The following is a 20,267-nucleotide window of genomic DNA, read 5'->3' as shown; positions in this document are numbered from 1 at the left end:
TCCCCGAGAGCCGAGCTCGCTGGCTCTTTTTGCATGCGGAGGGACAGGCTCGTACCTTCAACCAGGCAACCAAACGTCATGTTGTTGCATCCGTGGAGCCTGGGCAAGACATATCCAGGAAACCAAACGCGCCCTAAGGTACTGTCATTCTAAGTTTACTATTCTATATTTCACTATCCAAAAACTAAATCTATTCTAATTCATAATTATTTTAGAAACAAGTCTATAATAGTTGAGAAATATTGGTTACCTGCGGTTTGGATCCGAAATCCGGCAAGGCTTCGCCGGTGGAATTACCTCCCTCACCCTCCCTCTCCCCTCTCTGGATCTCGTGGGCAGAAAATGAGGGCGCAGAGGGAAGGAACAGAGTTTTATATTTGTGGTGGGAGCCTGCCGACCCCCTGCCGGGCGGCAGGCCCCCTGCCGCCTCGCAGGGGCCTGCCGCCCGGCAGGGTGGCGGCAGGCTCCCTCCAAGGGCCTCTGCGCAAAAAAAAAAATTTATTTACATATAGGTCCCTACCACCCATCTGCCGGGCGGTAGGCCCCTTGCCGCCCCCTGCCAGGCGGTAGGGGTATAGAACTGTAAAATCTAAAACCAAAAATGTATTTCTATAAATTTTTTTTTGAAAAATACAAAAATAAAAAAAGACGCCTTGGAGTTGAGTTCGGTTCGTGGGCTGCGGCCACTACGGGGTTTAGAAAGCCGTGGAGACGTTGCTAAAGTGGGCCGTGGATTTTTGGGCTGAATGTCCAACCATTCTTTCTACGATTTCTGGGCCACTTTAATTTCATTGGCGCGCACGCCATGAAACAGTCAGTAGCCCACGAACCCCAGTATGCAAGGCGGTATGAATGCGTAAAGGAAGCCACGGCAGCTCACTAGTCACCACACCTGGCTAGGGAGTACTAGAAAACTTTGACCGCTAATTACGGTGTCAAATAAAGCTAGTTTATAAAACCAACTCTAGAACCCATGCGCTAGGAACCCTGAAGAATCTAATGAGGCCTTTGACTGCGTGATTAGAAGATGAGAACTGTAGCATCACTGTAGACAATCATCAATTAATTACCGTCATTAGATTTATCGCGAAAAGTTATATCCATTTCTAAAAAAAATTGCAAATAGACTTCATTTAACACTCTACACATGCGAGATTCTTTTTTTGGGAAGCGTGCATTCTAGGAATCCTAGAATGGCGCTGGTAACCAAACAAGGCCACTAAGTGGCTGTTTGGTTCACCTCGACCAAATTTAGTCCCTATCAAATCGGATGTTTAGATACTTATTAGAAGTACTAAATATAGACTGTTGTAATCCTTTCTGCGTTAGCATGCATCTTCCTGCAGAAGGAGAAAACGAAGAGCAGCACTTGAATCAGGGGCGGATCTAGCGTGGGCCCCCCTGCCCCCAGAAACTCCATGGAAAGTAGAGGCAAGAAGGAGGGAGAAGAAGAGGAAAGAAAGGAGGGAGGAAGAAGAAAAGGGGGGGGGCTGGAGGAAGAAGAAGAGGGATGAGTCCTCCCAAAGAGCAAATTTTGGATCCGCCACTGTCTGCAGGTACTAACGACTACGGCAAGTACTTGAGGGTTGCAAAGATTAAGTCGGAGAAGAGGTACACACAATCAACGCGAGCGTGCCGTCCGCAGCAGCAGCCTCAGCTGGCGTTGTGCGTCTGATGATGCTCGATGAAGTCCAGCGCCTGCTCCTTGGACACCACATCGATGTAGCTCGCCCTGTTCTTGTGTGTCACGCCATATAACTTATCAGCAACTCTGGCGATCTCTGGTCGGAAAGTGGACGCGATGAACTGGGTGTCGGACATGTCAGCCAGACGCCGGATCATATCTGACATAGAGACTTAAGGAAAGCAGCGGCACAGCTGTTGCATGCTCCAGGGACACAAAATTAAAAGGGCATTGGTCATGCCCACAGCTACAACTAGATAGAACATGAGCCCAGAAATATCTGGAATCTTTATATGACAAGTTGACAAGCAGCAGATCATGCATGAGAGGATAAAACTTAAGAGGAAAGAAACGAAAAGGATACTCCCGACAGCCGTCCGGTACTGTGGATCCAGAGCAGCATCAATCTCGTCAAACAGATAAAATGGAGCTGGGTCACATCGTTGGATAGCAAAAATCAGCGTCAATGCCACCACGGTCTTCTGCCCCCCAGACTGAGTTTCTCCCTTGCCGGTAAAGGAAACCTGAATCATGCAGCAGTCCTTATATATGAGCATCAGGAAAAAGTAAAGTTGACAGACATCAGAATTATCCAAAAGGAGCATGGCAACATTAATGCTAACAGTTCTAGTGCCATCTTTAATTATGTGATGGTTACTAAAATGAATAGCGGATGTGTTCCCATACGTATGCACCCTATGCAAATAAGACTTGCCTTGACTTTCACACCAATGTACTTCTCTATTCTGCCTTCTGGATCAGGGCCACGAGGTCCATCTTCATCATTGTCATCATCAACTGCATGCCCATCCTAACAGAAAGGAACGTGTAAACACTATAAAGTCAGGAAAACTCACCTTTAAAACAGCATATGCGCAATTAAGTGCAACGGAAAGTTTAAGGGAACTCCAGACAATTCATTCATAGTTCTAAAACACCATTACAGAGTGATTGGAAAAAAATTTAATCTAACGCAACTAAGTGTAGATACAGGATGGCGGGGCTAGTAAGGCCAGTTAGTAAAAGCGGGGCTGGGGGGTGGAACCTTTTTCTTCATCAAAACTCTACCGGGGGGGGGTTGAAACGCCCCACTGTTTTTTCATTAAGAGAAAGCCTAACCGCCTTACCCGGGTAGAGAAACCCCCCGAATCTTGGCCCATGCCCATGAGGGCCAAGCCTTGCGGCGAGCACAGCGAGGGGTTTTTTTTTCTCTCAGTAGCCTAAAATTCGCTTCTGATGAGAATCGAACTCAGGACCTGCTGAGAGCGCGACGTTACCGGGCCTGGGCTAGCCAATTGGCCGCCGGACCTTTCGCAAACCTTTTTCTTCATCAGAACCAAGTATCCATGACCACCTTGCACTAGCTCAGAGAACACTTCACGGAAGTGCCTTGCAACCCCTTTAAATGTGCGCTCGATCAATTCATCCTTCCTTTGGTCCAAAATCGATACGAGTTCCATAATTTTCTGCAACATAGACCGGTTGTTTTTCAGATGCTAGCTTTTAGGATCAGTCATTCAGAACTCCGACAGGAGCATGGAGCTAATTAAAATAAAAACATTTATACTAGTGTCAATATACCTGATCACCAGCATTAAGTTCAGTCCGCCTTCTCTGCAGTTGTTCTCGTTGTTCTGTGAAGTTCAGATGCTGGTCAATAGCCTTTTGGTTGACACGACTAAACTGTTTCAACTGCTCATTGCAGTCATAGAGCATCTTCTGCAGCTGTTCCTTGTTTTTCCTTTTGTACCTATATTTTAGCCATAGAGAAAATAAGCGGAAAGCACTCTAGAACCCCATATTTTTATGCTGAAAAGCCCTACAGAGTAATGAAGTTATTGCCAGACTACATGTTGGGGTTGAACCCGACACTACAATTTCTAGTTCATGAATATTTGTTTACTCCCTCCATCCAATTGTATAGGATGTGCATGTTTTGGAAAAGTCAAACTTAATATATTTTCACTAAAACCTAGTCAACTTATAAGTATGCTTAGCGTATGAAAATTATAAAATTTTGACTCATCTCAGAAGTGCTTTCACACTAATTGGTTTCTGTAGCTATAAATGATATGTTGTGGAACAAAACAATGGTCAAAGTCTAGTTTAGATGACCGTGCCGAAATATGCCTTGTATATTTAGACCGGGGGGAGTATATATAGAGACAGATGTGATGCGGTGATGCCTCTAAACAAGAAAAGCATGATGCAAGGACTGGAATGCAGTACACTTCTAAAGCATCAGCAGGCAATGAGCCCAAGTCTCGGATCTTCTTCATGCACTCTTCTTGCTTGGTTAGATGAGTCCTCCTGCTGTTCATCAGCTGTTCCAAGTCTTTGGAACCATCTTGTCCAGTTTGCTCCAAAATAGCTTGACGAGTCTGGATTTAAAGGTAAACCAGTATATAGCAAGCCAATAAAAAGTGAGATCAGAAGAAGAAAACTGTGGCAATGAAAGTTACCTTCAATTCACCCCTTTTTCTTTTAATCTCATCCATATTTGTGGTGAAATTATTTATGGCCTCGACATTAGCTGTAAGAATGATTGTTTGAGCTAAGGCCTAAAAGGCATTTAATATGGGAAAGGGAAAGAGAAGTAAATCAATGCTATGTACCCTTTAATAACTAAGTTAGCTCATCAAGATTTCTCTTAGCACTTTCTAATTCTTGCTCTTTTGACTCAGCTTCCAGATGCAAGGTTCCAGAATCCCCTGATGAAATAATTTCTTCTAGCTCTTTCTGGTGCCTGATAAGATTCGATGATAAATTGGTCTCCAATTCTTCCTTTCTTGTTTCAATCTACATAACAGTAACTGCATTAGAGCAGATAACAGTCTCTTGGAAGAAAAAATAATTGATACTGAATTTGTTTCCACAACCTCAATCCGACTGTTCTTATGCAATTGGAATTTCTCCTTTAATTCAGTAATTTCAGGATTGAATCGTGAAAGGAGATCTCTTTCCTCTGAAGTTAGCTGATCAACAAGTTCTGTGCCCATTTCGTCATTCTTCATTGAAATGCTAGAAAGGATTTGATCAATTTCGTCGAGGATGTTGTCTAGTGATTTTTCCTGCAAGTTAGAAAACATTAAACAGTGTACATATGGTTGCAGCAGGAATAGCAGGATTCCTCCATGAACAATTCAAGAAGAGAGCAAAAATAAGTACCTTATTACCAAGGGTTTTCTCAAGTGACCCCCTTTGCCTCATTGCACTTGCAATGTCAACCTTTAATTGTTCCAACTCCAAATTGGCATGATAAATTTCAGCATCCATTTTTTGATGTTCAGTAACTAAATCTGTAATTTCTTTATCTATATGTATGTGAAGTTAAGTGAAACCAAGGACATTTGATGTTTCTCTGGCAGAAAAACAATCAAAAGCAAGATAACTAACCACAAAAATTTCTCTTGCAGATAAGAAGACAACTTATTGAGTTGCTTAATGTTTCAAATTATTCTTGAAGCCAAATAATAACAAGAAAACATTAGGCGTGAACATGTGTTTCAATATACTAAATATCACAATTATGCTGGTCGGTATGCTTTGGGGGGGGGGGGAATAATATGAAAAAAATATAATTACAACAATAATTTCAGCAACAAGCAATCCCACGCATTTGCAATGAGCTAAACTGCAAGCAAGGGATGTCATATTTTGGGTTTAATCCAAGATGTTCGCTTCCTGGATAGAGAAATTTGTTTGAATCTTTTCTCTCTCTTTTTGTCCTGTTATTTCTTTTGGGTTGGTCGGTGTGGAGAGATTTTGTTTATATCATTCTGTGATTCTAATGAATCTATAAGGTACAGAACCCTCTAACTTTTGCTTCAAAAAAGATATCCAATATTTTGCATCTTTAGCTGCTGGAGATAATAACAGGGCATAACATTCTTGAACCAGCCACATGTAAACAAAAAGAGTGGACTATAATTACTAAACCAAAGCAGGATATCTACTAGCTTTTTCCCGACATGCTCTAGATGAGCTGTCTTTTTCTTGATTGCTGTCTTATTATCTGTTATTATTTTCATGAGTTTCAATTTTGAGTGTTCAGAGTCATAGAAACCTCCTGTCATATCACCATTTTTTTTATACCTGATCACCTGGTACAATAACCGATTTACTATATATATTGGTCAATTGAAAATTTTAGAATTGAACTAATAATGGCAACTAAAATGTAAAAGTAAATTACCATGAGGTGTAATGCAATCTAGACCATTGCTATGTGCAATAATCGCGGTTTCCAGGTCTCGACATATTACAGTCCTGCCAAAAACTAGCAGAAATATCAAAATTAGATATAAAAAATTTCTTAATATACAAGAATAATTGATTTGAGAAACTAGCTTAGGTCTTTGGACAAGTGTCTAGAAGAGGACAAGCACAATATAAGCATGCTGCAAAGCTATTGTGTAAGATTGTGCTAAAAGTAAACACATGTATGAATATTGAATGCACAAACATAACCATGTGTAAACAAGACCATGGAAACCTAATGGCAAGTACCCCTCATATCTATACTTATTTCTAAAGCACGTAACGTTTCCACCTAAATTTTTGGTTTGGTCCGCCTTGTCTCATTGACAGGTGGGCCTTAGTCCATCCCGTATGTAAGTTGGACCAACCCTCTATCCACGACTCGATCACGTAGATCCTTACAAATTATTTCAAGCTCGAGGATGAGCTTTTCAGCCATGGAGGGGGAAGTGTTGTGGACACCTTCTTCGGCAAGAAGTACCTTTCTGCCTAAACTCTCTTCTATAGCGAGGGCGAGCCAGGAAGATATTAATCTACTAATCGTGTTCAACAATAAAGAAGCCATATCATTACCCTTGTAATACCTGTTCGGCAGCACGACGATGATCAGCATGACATCTTATTTTTTTCAACAATGGAACAAAATTATGACTTCTTGGACAACTGAGCTCTGGAACCTTCACTATGTTCAATGGTATAAATGTCGCCCTTCCACCTTTTTTTTCTCGAGTCAATATTTGAATGATCCTTGTTGATATGTCATCATTCTCGACAACCACATGGAACAAACTACTCATTTAAGCATAGAATGGATTGGTTAGCTAAGAAAACAGTGAATAGAAGGACATATAACAAGATCAACATATTGGATATATCTATCTAGAAAGGCAGTATATTTTGATACCTATTTCCAGCAGTGACCTCAACAGCAGTAAAGAACTTCTCTTCACACTCAATTAGTTCCAATACAGTACCAAAAACTCCAGCAATATCATGGTCACTAGTAATTCTTCTAACAGAATTCAGACCTCTCCTGATATCCTGAGGAAAGATACAAAATCAACACTTGTCACTCGTATCGAACTGAACATGATTTAAGTGTGATATTTGAAGAGTGGGAGGTGGCTGTGAGATCAGTTCTGTAATGCATATAATTTTTACAGGATAGAGGTCTGAAACAAATTCATCACCATCTACTCAACTGATTACAAAGCAAAAGTCATATGTAGCCAACAGTCAGTGAAAATTCAATTTTATCCACCACCTCGCAACCACTGGAAGAGGTAGAAAGAGCGCATGAATATTTTATTACCTGGCAATGTTCACAAACCAGCATTTTTAAGTAAATTACATTACAGACAATCTATAAAGGCTAATAGTAGTTGTTCCAAGCGACACCAACATCGACTAAGAAGCAATAAGAGAACTTGATATAAAAATGAAAAATAAAACACATTACGCATGATCAAATGTATACATATAACTTTTCATTTATGTTTCAATATCATGTTCAAAAATAATTCATGTGAGCATATTTATGGCGCATCTTGGAATACAAGTGGCTTGTGATTCAATATGGTAGCAGGGCTACAGGGGTCTCAAGTTTGAATTCTGACTAGTCTAAAGATGAGAGCAGATCTAGAGAAATTAAGTAAAATAATTGTTGCTTGATCTTATTACACGTTTAAAGCCTAAGGAAGCCTCCACATGAGGCGGGTATTGGAATATAAAGTGAATTGCTCATCCTTCCCCCATAATGTTTTTTTTGGTTGTATTACTTAGTGCATGCAACTCAATAGCAGATCGGGAATAGGGATAACAGTGAAAATCCCAAGAAAGAAAAATATCAGTATCAATCAGTAATGTGAACAAAAGAATGAGTAAAGTAAGTAACATTTTTCATACCCCAGGCATTGCATGGTCCAAGTCCTTCTCTGCCTTTATGAGATCTTCTCTTAGCCTATTGATTTCAGCTGTCACATAAGATTCATCCTTCCAAAATGACCTGAAAAAATTTCTTCTAAGAAGTATATAAATTATGAATTTTAATGCAACACATCTTCCACCTAAAAGTTATGACTTGTTAATAAGAAATCGACATACTTCCTTTTTTCTTGAAACTCATCTCTCTTCTTCCTTGTGTCATTGTAGTCATTATGTCTTTTCGCAAGTACTTCATATAACTTACCTGATTCACTTTTCCAAGACTCAATGTTGCTAGTCAAATTATTCATTTCATCTTTAAGCTTCTGAATTTCTTCTTGAAGTAAACCTTCCTGCCATGCATATTTGCAAGAATGTAACACATATTTCAACCATATGATCAGCAAATAATTGAAGAGTGAAAGAAAAAGGTTTCTTGGCTCATGGCATGGATCCAAGATACATCCTGCAGCAATAAGCATAAGGTAAATGAAATGGATCAAACTAATAGGTGACAGATGCAGGATTGTTCCATGTAGAAGCAAACAAGAGCAGTACACCAAAACAGAGCTGCACAATGAGATTGCAACCAGCAAACCAGACACTGGTACCTGCTTTCTATTTGATAGAAGTGCAAGCTCAAGATCTTTGATTTCCTTTTGAAGCCAATCATCTCTGGCAGCTTTATTTGCGAATTGGGCTGCCCTCCCCTGCTTTTGGTACAATATACTTAACCGTCTCTCACGATCCATAATGCTGTCACCACAAAATAGAAGTGTGCAAGAAACGATCATAAGAAACAACATAATTATTCAAAAAATAGATTTTGCCTGTTCGATATCTCCTCCTCTTCATTTAATTTGGCCTGATGCACTTTACTAATTTCAGCCAATTCAAACTTCAACTTTTCACTCTCCCCCTTCACACTCTCTAGATCCCTCATTGCTTCATCCTAACAATAAATCTAACCATAGCAACAAAATATAGATAACTAAAATTCATCATCAAGCTCAAATGTGGCATACCTTTGCTCGCTTCTCATTTATGATTCTATCATTTATATCTCTCAGATCAAGCTCAATCTGAGCAACCACCTTCAATGCTTCAGTACGCCTCTTCTCAACACCTTCCTTTTGCGCCTTTGTATCATTTATACCTTCACTTGAGACTTTTATGTTGTTATCAAAACTCTTGATCATCTCATATACATCCACCATTTCATTGTCCGCGAGGGATATACTTTCAGAAATTTTTCTTCGGTCATCATCCATCTAATAGGAACAAGTAATACAAATGAAATAGTAGAAGAACCGTTAGAAAATAGATCCGGATGATGACATCTGATGGCTAGATTTAGAAAATTATATTTTTAACTATAGTCATTTGCACGATCTGAGATATATCATCAGGTAATATGCCTGCATATTATATGTTAATGGATTATTCATCAAACTCTGTTCCAATGCCCTCATTCCTTTTTTTGTCAACTTGCGAGATAGAATAAAAATGATATACAAAAATGTAAACATACATAACAAAAATGATAAATCTTACCGAAGCTAATCCATTTCGTGAAGCATTGAGTTCATGGTCCAATATAGCATACTCGATTGATATTCTATGTTTGTCCAGCTGCTGGTACTTCTTCAGTTCTTCTTTCTCTTTGTCAAGTTCTGTCAGCCTTTCCTCCAAGTAGCTGACAAATGTATCAATCTGCTTCCTTTTGGTGGCTGCTCATAAAGTAGGAATCGTCATCTCAACATGTTAAGCTCTATAAAGAATTGCGGTCGTTCAAATTTACCTGTATCTTGCATTATCTTCAAGCTCTCACACCGTCTATCCTCGTAAACATGTGTACCGCCGATCTCTTTGAGAAGGTCCAGTCGTTCGGAATCTTTCATCAAGGTAAGGGATGCAATCTAGAGATGGCAAATTTGTTGATATAGTATCTGAACAGATGAAAGGAACAACCAGGTGAGTGTTACCTTTCCTTGCTGGACAACGTAGTATGGATTAGAACGAGAGAAACCAGCACTCTCTAGAAGATTCATGACTTCAGTTTTGCTGGACATTACAACAATTAAAAAGGTCTGAGCAAACAATAGGATATAAAATTGCTGGGCTCGTTTAGAGCATGCAACAAAACAATAACATGCCTGATGTGCTTCCCATCCAAGTAGTATTCACCCTTCTTTGAAACAACGGTCCTGCGCAAGCGAACCTCTTCTTTATCAACCTGCAGCATAGTAGTATTTTCATTCGCAAGAAGGAGAACAGGGAGCAGTTGAACATTATTGTTCTAATACAAAAAGGTAATCATCACACAGTCATCAAAATATGCAGCTTGACACTAAAGAAGATAATTTGGAATAAATAAATCAAAATTCGAATAGATTAGAAGACTTACTGGAATACGGTTGTCCGTATTATCAAACACTATCTCAACAAAAGCAGATACAACAGAGTATCCAGCGCCTTCCTGGCAATGGTTATTAGTAGAGTATCAAACACCAGTCAGCTATTACAACTATCTAGATTGCATAAACAAAGAGGAGGCATACATGGAGAAGGGCAACCATATCTTCACTTCGCAGGTTCTGAAACATGTCACTCAGGACAAATCGTATAGCTGGAGCATTAAGCATGTCCAAATTAGGAGCATATTTTCATATAAGAGCAGAATGACAATAGCCTAACTGCATCACATGTTTCCAATTACCATGAAAGAAGTTTGATTTTCCGGATCCATTTGCACCAACTGTGACAAACAATTAAATGTGTTCATTGAGAGATAAAAAACTATGCATGAGAGTCCCCGTTGCACTTTTTGGTACTCACAATGAATTCAGCAGAAATATTGGACCATACGAACTAACAACAAGCACATAGAAGAGTTGCAAGGATTTCCATAAATGTTTCATTGCAAGATCTGGTTTGCTGATAGAGCCTGACGTGTATATCCCAGGCTAATAAATTAATTTAAGAAACACCACCAAAACCCAATTTGGAAAATCAAGAGATATCGTTAGAATCACGAAGAAGTGCATAATGTTGATCATCACTCCAGCATTGCAATCAACCTACTATGTAAGGATTTATCTATTGTAGGCACTACTGATCGAAATAGATGGAGATTGCTTGTGACTTATGGCAGCACATTAAGTTGTCTCTGAATCAAATTAGGAAGCGTAGGGAGGTTTACCGACTACGTTAACTTTGGGGTTGAAGGGCTCTGTTGCGATCTCCTTGTAGCTCTTAAACCCTTTGATTATGACCTGTGCACACATAGATGTCCATTAGATCAACACGTTTTCATGAAAAAAAGTTGCACTAAATTGTGCCCAGGACAACACAGCTTACCTTCTTTATATACATTTTTTTGGTTGCTGGGAGAGATCACACCACCATCAAAACACTGCAAAGGCAAATTGGCACTTGAGTAACAAGTAGACGATCCACACAAACAAGCAACGGGGCGCAGGACAGAGGAGTCGATCCACACAAAAGTTTCAATGGGCCGCTTACGTTGCCGAGAACAGAGGAGTCGAAGTTGACGTCGCGGAACTGGCCACCGCTGCCGCGCTCCACACCCAAGCGGCCGCCGCCTCCGCCGCAGTTCGGAGCAACCGTAAGCTTTCCCCGGAGAGCGTGGAGATGGCGCGCACCGACGACCTCCGCGGGTGGTCCCTCGTTGCGGAACCGGCGCACACGGCCGGCGTCGGGTGCACGTGAAGCGGCACGCTGGTCGCCGCCGCAGTTGGGAGCAGGCAAGCACACGGCCGTACGTCGACGGGTGGGGAGGGCGCAATCAGCGAGCGGAGGCGATGGCGAGCGTCGAGCAGATGGGCGAGAGCGAGGGCTTCGCAGGCTGCGGCGGCGTCGCGTGGAGCAGATGGGCGTGCGGCGACGGCAAGAATTAGGCAGACGGATGAGCAGGATGTTCGGGAGGAGGGACGTGCCGTGGGCAGGCCGATCGACAAGGCAATCAATCAGGCGGCCCTGGTGCGCCGAGCGGGAGGTTAATGATGATCCTACAGCGCTTAGTTCGCACGAGGCAGGACGAGTGGACGACGTGCGGACGTACGAGTCGCCTATTGAAACTTTTTAGTAGTGAGATGAGATGAGATGAGATGAGATTACATCCAAATTGAGAGAGCACGACGATGATCCCAGCAGCTAATCGCCCACCATAAATTGGGCAACAATTGATCCTTCCAACTTGGAATGACACCTGAGATTTAGGCATGTTTGGGAACCTCTCAGGCTCAAACCTCGCCCACCCGTTTTCCACGGCGAAAAAGTAAGCATCTCTAAAAGTTTTTCTAAATTTCACTCTCTAAATTATCATTTAGAGAGTCATGTACATAAGAATCATTCTCTATACATCTTCACTCTCCAACAACTTTTCTATATTTTGTTTACACTTTAGAGAGTTATTTTCGCTATATCTATCTTTAGCTAGCGAGAAATCCGAAATAGATGATGGCTATATTTGGATAACCATTTAGAATGAATATAAAGAGTCTTTTGGAGTTGCTCTAATACGCCATATATAGCCGACTCCTAGTTATAGGGGGCTACAGCTAGACTTATTTGGTTCATCACGGCTCATTCGGTCGGCCCATGAAGCATGCAGAGCTAGCCTGTGCGGCCGAACGGGCCGTGGAACCCCGGTGGCGGTGGGCACTTGGTGCCACAGGGACTCGGTGTCGAGGACGAGTGGACGACGACTTCCTGCGGGCATCCCTGCTGGCAGTGGCAGCTGCGTGGGGGCCGGCGCCACTAGCTCCCGCAGCGGAGCGACGATACGGCGGCGTCCATCGCCCTGGCCCCCGAGGCAGGTCGCCGTAGCCCTTGTTGATCTCCTCGTCCACCATGGCCACCATCTCCTCCACGGTGAGGTTGGGCTCCTGCACATACGTGGATCATATCTAAGATGCTGGGCGTCACGAAACAGGCATCATATCTAAGATGAAAGTGCTCTCCAGATCGGACACGGACGGGAAGACGACGACGTCTCGGTCGTACACCGCCTTCTTGGAGGCGTCCGACAGCACTGCCACGAATCAAACTCTCTCCATCAGCAATGCCAAGTCAATCGATTTCTGTTCACGGACACACACGTATAGGAAATCAAAAGGCACCCTCTACGGCTCTACCTTCGTACGCCATCTGCAGTTGCTGGAACTTGGCCTTGGCTTCCTCATTTGCCCGGCGACGGTCGCCGTCGTCCCCCCGCACCTGCAGCTTGTCGGGATGCCACTTCTGCAACCAAGCAGTTCCACATGTAAGCACACCGGCCGGCGTAAAGGGAGAAGGCCGCGTGGGGGTTTACGACTCACCAGGGCCTGCCGGCGGTAGGCGGCGCGGATGTCGACGGCGGACGCGTCCCGGGACACGCCCAGCACCGCGTAGTAGCACGGCCTCCCGGAGCCTCCGCCCATCGCCGCTATCCGTCTGCCCTGTCCTCGGTGTAGGCGACTCGCCGGAGATTGGAATGCCTGGACCGGGCCCCAACCCGCCTGTCTTGTAGCGCGCCGAGCACGGGGGATGCGAGGGCACCAGCGACCCGTTCGAAAAGGTCCTGCGGGCACCACGCCGCGCCGCGCTGCGCGCGCGGAACCGTCGTGGAGCGCGAGGCTCCGGGCTGCAACGGCCGCGCGCGGGGGAGCGGCCCCGCTCCGGAAAGGCGGAAATGGCCGGCGTGCCAGCGCCAGCCTGTGGCCGGCCGCGACACCTGTACGCCGCGGCGAGGTGAGCACCGCATGCCGGGCGCGGCGAGCACTGCAAGCCGTGACGCTTGTACGCCGCAGACCGCGGTGAGCGGAGCCACTCCTATGCATGCCGAGTCGAGCCGATGCGCACATCGACCGGCGGTGGACGCAGGCTGGCTAAATGACATCCATATCCAATAGTACCCAGAATCACGAATCAAGGACCCTCGTCCGGTCGTCCCCTCTCCTATTGTCATCTCGTAACAAGACTTTTTTCCTTTTTCTCTTTCTCTTTGAGAAAAAAGTCATATTCTATCTATATACTTCTCCAAGAACTCGTACCTTTCTCTCTCTTGCCCATCTTCACGCTAGGTCTAAAGAGATCTTTCATCGTCTTCTACTTCTTCATCGCCGATGACATCAGGTTTGAAAACTACTCATCGATACAAAACTAGGATTGAGGTTTGAGATTCATGATTCTGGGTACTTTTGGATGTAGAGATCAGGCCAAGCGAAGAAGGTTGGTGTGCACCAAGATTGGATACCTCCGGCTAGGCTAATATGACGGGTAGAGATAGCAGAAGGCGGCCTATGCAAGAGGACGACTAGAGAAGGAAGAAGACTGATGAAAGAAGAAGGCTAGTGAGAGAATATATATAGCATCGGCCTATGTGGGGTCAGATGGGGTAGGTGCTGCGAACAACTGGCATCTAGAGCAGTTCACTGCACTCAAGGCGAGAAAAGTTCAAAGCAACTAGCGTGCCGCTTCTTCTCTCTTAGAATGGACGGTTGTGCGCTGCACCGCGTGCCACATGTTGCGGCTGTTACCATGCTAGTGCGCCGCATTGCGCGCAATGTGTCACAGTTGTCAACATACTAGTGTGTCTGTTTGCGTGACCCATCTCGCACTAGTGCGTTCGCGCACGGCATCCGCAACACACAAGGCAAAGAAAAGTCCATAAGCATCTAGCGTGCTACCTCTTCTCTGTTAGAATGGACGGTTGTGCACCTCGCCGCGTGTCACATGTTGTGGCAGTCACCACGCTTGTGCACCGCACCATGCGACACAATCATCGGTACACTAGTGTGTCTCTATGCATCACCCATCTCGCACTAGCGCGCTCGTGCATGGCATTCGCTGCAAACAAGGTAATTAAAGAAAAGTCCGTGAGCAACCAGCGTGGCGCCTCTTCACTCTTAGCATGGACGGTTGTGCGTGCACCGTGTGCCACATGTTGCGACCATCACCATATACACTAGTATGCCGCATGGCAGTGGCGGAGGTAGGATTGAGCCCAGGAGGGGCTCTCCTTTTCTTCTTCCTCCTCCCGACTCTTCTTCCCTCCTTCCTTCTCAAATCTGTAAGGGGCTTAGGGGAGGCTCTATGGGATTTCCAGCGGTAGAAGGGGTTGGAACGTCCCCAGACCCACCGCTATCCACCCCTACCGCATCGTGACAACATGTGCCACTATTATCGACACCCTATTGCATCTTTTTGCATGACACATCTTGCAGTTTGCACTGGTGCGCTCGGCAGCGCCCACCCATCAACAAGTTTCACTCTTCTGTACCCCAGCTGCAAGTTGCCTAACTTACTCTCATGGACCCACAAAATTTTTGGAAATGTTATATAGTTTCTTTAATCTGAGAAGACAATTACACTGGTATCTTTTCGCGAACAACTATGCTCGTATCTTGTAAAGCCACTTTCACATATTCACTAGCTACTTCTTTTTCATCCTTAATAGCATCTATTTGTCTTTTTCCTTTTTTGTTGGGTCCCATCAAATTGCAATACTGCTTTTTTTTTAATTTCAGTAGATTGTCGTCTATTATCTATTGAGTGAATGTGAACTAGATTTTAAAATTGCCTTATATAAGTGGGTAAGATATTTCTGCAAAGTCGTAGTGCTTTTCTCATGCATACATTTTTTAGAATGTTGCCACTCAAATTGGAAACATGTCAAAAATAATGTTATGTACGTTTGGGGTTTTAAATGAGTGTAAGTGAGTTTCTTATTATCCTCCAGGCATGATAATAATAAAAGCATTCTACATCGGGATGGTGGAAGAGTTCTTTCATTTCAAGGATGAGTTGGATAAAATTGCCGTTTGATATGGTGATTACTGAAACACCATCCAAAGTTGCACCTTCCAAAAAGATGCTACGGTCACAATTTCTATCTTACAAAAATGTCATTTATTGTTGATATATTTGTAATATATTTTTCCTTATTGATATTGAACTGAATATTTTCACATGAATATTAGAGAAAAAAAATCAAGTTTCTATGGATGTGAGCAAAATAAACTTGCATTCCAAATAAGAGCGGGTGAGGATGCAAAACTTGCAGGCACTATTTTTTTATAACAAGAAACTTAATTTCTAGTACTATTGTATTTTCTTCTTATTTCCATTGTTTGCAAAAAAATATTGTCTTTAACTAGTTAGTTCATAAAGGACATCCTCATGAGAAAATTGTTGCATTTCTTGGTGATGTTACACTGCCAGCTTGAGCTACCTAGCTGGTCCATGTTAGTACACAGCTCTCATTGTTTATCTTACAATAGGTAGCTAGGTAACCCGCCCTGGGATATATGGGAGGATGCAGTTACTGGTTTATCAGTCTTAAGTTCAGCATTATAGGTTATTGGTGAATGACACCAGAAGAAGTTAGTGTTTATTTGCGGCTGAACGGGCTATAGCGGCGTTCAGAGCACCTTTTTGGGGATCGGTGCCATCGGTTTCTACATCATAGCTAGACAAACACGACAAGGGGGAGCTAGCCTTGATCTCCCTAATAATGGAATCCATCTCCTCCATGGTGGGCTTGCTATCCTGCATGCAGGTTGATCAAAGGTGCACACCACGTCACAAAATGCATGGGAGTCTCGCTTTAGTTTTGGTGGCTCATACTATTTGGTGGAGACGGGTAAGAAAGAAAAAGACGAAGACGCAATGTCACCTGTTTCATCATGTTCAAGTATTGTTGCATCTTGGCCACCCTCCTCGCCATCCGCCTACAAATATTGGTCGGAAATAATCCACTGGACTAAGAAGAGACATGAACACCTCCACGTCGTACTTGGCCCTCCTAGAGGTGTCCTACAGGACTACCGCATGCATACTCACTCTATCATCATACACAAACATCGAATTCTCCATGAACACATCTTGTAAATGCACATACCCTTGTAAGACCCCTGAATTTGATGGAACCTCTCATGGTCTTTCTGCCACTGCAGCTTGTTGAATCGATGAGTGCAGCGATCGGCAGATGCAGATTGGTTGAACAACATCAAAATCCAAGAACCCAAAAGTACCTAGAATCGCGAACCGGGAAATCTCCCATTTTCATATTATTTTGCAACTTTTTTCCTTTTCTTCTATGGGAAACCATTCTATCTATGTATTTCTCCACCGGGTCATATCTCTCCTTAATAGTTTTCGTCGACTCCAAAGACGGGTTAGAGTCAGGGATCTAGAACTACGTTGAGGCTTTGGTATTCATGATTTATTAGTACTTTTGATGGAGGTCTAGCCAAGAGATGTAGGTTGGAGAAAACTATGGTAGGCTTTCCCTAGTTGGGGTGATGGTCCGGCGATGGACGGTAGGTGTAGAAAATCAGGGTATGTGCTACTCACTCTGCCAGATCAACATAATGGATTGAGGTGGCAGATTGATGACTATAGCTATTGTAAATGGGAGGAGATCTGCACAAGAGTTGGGCTAGTGAAGGAAGAGGACTGATGAATGAAGAAAGCTAGTGGAAGAATATATAGTGTTGGAAAGGTGTTGTTGTGGGGTCGAATGCGGTAGGTGCCATGAACAGCTGGCGTCCAGAGCATTCTACCGTGGTCAAGGCAAAGCAAAGTTCAACTAGCTTGTTGCCTTTTCTCTCTCAGTGTGGACAGTTGCGCCGCATCACGTGCCATACGTTGCAGCTGTCTGCACTCTACTGCGCCACATCATGCACCATGTGGGTCTCATTGTGTGTCACGTTTTCTGATCTAGTGCGCTCGCGCACCGCATCGCCCACCCACCAATCGGGTCCAGTATTTTGTACCGCACTAAAGACTTGCACAACTTGCTCACATGGGCCCATAAGATGTTTTTTTTATCGTGGACCACATGATGTTTTGGAAATGTTATAGATGCGTCTTTTTTAATTTAAGATAGTTACGCCGGTACATCATAAAGCCACTTTCGATATTCACGAGCTACATCTTTTCGTCGATAAATCAAATCAATTTACCTTTTTCTTGGTTCAGTGGATCCCAACAAATTGCAATACTATTTTTTGTATTCGAATTCCTATAGCTTGTTGTGTATTATCTATTGAGTGAATGTAAATTAGATTGCAAAATTGCCTCATATAAATATTGTTTTTAGCCCTAGCAAGGGGGTCTGTTCCTAGCAAATGAGATAACAGAAAGCATGGTAAGATATTTGTGCAAAATTATGATACTTTTCTCTTGCATTCTTTTCTTATAATATTGCTACCTCAAAGAGTCAGAGGGCATGACAAAAAAAGTGCCATCAAGGTTTAGGGTTTTGAGTGAAAGAGGGTTCTTATTATCCTCTAGCCATGATAAGGAAATCATTTTGTAGCAGGACATGGTGGAAGAGATATTGCATTTCTCTAGCGAAGACAACGGTGGAGGAGTCGCTTCTGAGGATGAGTTCGGACATGTGGAAGAAGATAGTGAAGTCATACATCATTTGGCCAAATTGCCGTTCATTTTCTATGGTGACTGCCAACAGATGTTATTGTCACAATTTTTGTATTATATATGTATTTACTGTTGACACATTTGTATTATATTTTTCGCTCATTGATATTGAACAAAATAATTTCACATGAATTGTGGAGGAATAACTAAATTTATCTGGTCATGGACAAAAAAACTTGCATTCCAAGCAAGGCCAGGAGAGGTTGCAAAACTTGCAGGTACCATTACATATTCTTTTTTCTTTCATTGGTTACAATATCTTTCTTGTGTTTAAACTAGGCAGTTTATTAAAAAAACCTACTCAGATGAGAAATTTGCTCGCAAAATTTCCTGTGGGTGCCACGCTGTGCTGTGCCACATGGTGTGCATGGCGGTTGTTGTGGGGCACGAGGCTCCGGGCTCAAACTGCCTGGCGGGGAGCGGCTCCGCTCCGAAAAGGGGGAAATGGCAGCCAACCCGCAGCCGCCGTACTCGCCGCGGGGAGAGGAGCTTTATTACTGCGTGCCGGACGCGGCTATAGCCACCGGCCACGACACTTGTACGGTGTGGTAGCAGAGGAGAGAATGAGAGATGCTTTCACATGCGGAGTTCTTGCATGCACTAAGTCTTGTGCACCGGGCTGCCCTGTTATAATTCGGGTCCTGCACACAAGTTTAAAGTGGACTCTACTTGACTAGCAAAATAGAACATAAAATTAACGAATATAGTATAACTATATTAAACATCAATGAAAAACATCTAAGAGTCATACCTAATTAATTTTGGTTGCATAATTTTTACTTGAACATGTTTCTTGAAATGAAATTTTCAATAATAGTCTCATAACCAATATTTTCCACAATGTCACTCACAAGCGCTATCGTGGCTCCTTTATAGCATTGAGTTAAATCTTCTATTCTTTGTTTTTTGTCAACTTTTGAGAACCTGAATTATATTTTCTAGACCAGAAGACATGGTTTGGATCTTGAAATAATAAATGCCTAGGTCAACTGCTGGACACATATATATACAAAACATCAATCAATTATCCATCGATTCATCATCCATCAATTAAATTGAAAGAAATAAGTCCCCTAACTTAGGGTTTTTTCTGTCCTTTGGCGGCGGCGGCGGAGTCCAACGCATCTCACGTCGAGAATCGACGTGATCCCTCTGACCAACATCGGGACTCCCCCTCCATAGAGGCGAGATGCCACAAGAGGTTTCTGCATGGCGGATACAGGAGGATAGGAGAAGGGGAAGGGGAAGGAGAAGGAAGAGCAAGGAGGGATGCCAAGTCTGGAGAACCATCTTGAGGGGATGAAGCTTCACGGGGAAGAGGATGAAGACCTCGATCTATCGAGAGAACTAGAGGATCTTGCAAAGGAGGTTCGCTGGATTGCTCTATTTAGGGTTCATACGACAAAGTCGTTCAGCCATACGGCTCTTTTTAGCGCTTTGAGAAATGCATGGGCAGCGGCGAAGGAGGTGACTTTCAAGGTAATGGAGCCAAATTTGTTTATGGTCCAGTTTCATTGTCTTGGGGATTGGACGAGAGTAATGGAAGGGAGACCATGGTTATTCAGAGGTGCAGCCATTGTTATGGAGGAATATGATGGTTATTCGAATGTCAAAATGTATAAGCTGGATCGTATTCCAATCTTGACAAGAATTCATGGTGTCCCAAAATTATTGATGAGGAAGATGGATTTCGCTGAGAAGGTTGCTAGGAAGGTTGGAGAGATTATTGTTGTTGTGGTGGAAGAAGGGACGATCAATTCAACACCGTTCCTGCATGTGAGAATATGGCTAGACCTCAAGAAGCCCCTAGTGCGTGTGGTGCCGATCATGCTAAAGGAGAGACTCATGTGCTTGGTCCAGCATGAAAAAGTGCCCAATTTCTGCTTTTTCTGCGGATGTTTGGGGCATGAAGTGACTGGATGTGGGGATGGGATCCATAAAAAAGAAACCT

The 20,267-nt window shown here is 43.3% G+C and overlaps 1 protein-coding gene and 1 pseudogene across 3 annotated transcripts; both read right to left on the bottom strand.

Moving 5' to 3' along the window:
• Nucleotides 1-1,426: 1,426 nt before the first annotated feature.
• Nucleotides 1,427-12,113, bottom strand: LOC120669463 (annotated as a pseudogene).
• A 55-nt stretch (nucleotides 12,114-12,168) lies between these two features.
• On the bottom strand, nucleotides 12,169-13,812 carry LOC120668754 (dnaJ homolog 1, mitochondrial-like). 3 transcript variants are annotated; one of them, XM_039948536.1, is made up of 4 exons: nucleotides 13,210-13,812; nucleotides 13,027-13,132; nucleotides 12,869-12,923; nucleotides 12,169-12,777 (listed from the first exon to the last, which is right to left on the bottom strand). In XM_039948536.1, exons 1-4 carry the CDS (start codon nucleotides 13,732-13,734, stop codon nucleotides 12,435-12,437), a joined length of 1,029 nt encoding a protein of 342 aa, XP_039804470.1. In that variant the 5' UTR covers nucleotides 13,735-13,812; the 3' UTR covers nucleotides 12,169-12,434. The 3 variants fall into 3 exon arrangements, with proteins under 3 accessions (XP_039804470.1, XP_039804473.1, XP_039804471.1); XM_039948539.1 differs by having other exon boundaries at nucleotides 12,169-12,923; XM_039948537.1 differs by lacking the exon at nucleotides 12,869-12,923.
• Nucleotides 13,813-20,267: the final 6,455 nt, after the last annotated feature.

The sequence above is a fragment of the Panicum virgatum genome, chromosome 4N (assembly GCF_016808335.1).
Source record: "Panicum virgatum strain AP13 chromosome 4N, P.virgatum_v5, whole genome shotgun sequence".
NCBI classification, from domain to species: domain Eukaryota; kingdom Viridiplantae; phylum Streptophyta; class Magnoliopsida; order Poales; family Poaceae; genus Panicum; species Panicum virgatum.
This window is presented reverse-complemented; position numbering and strand designations above follow the sequence as displayed.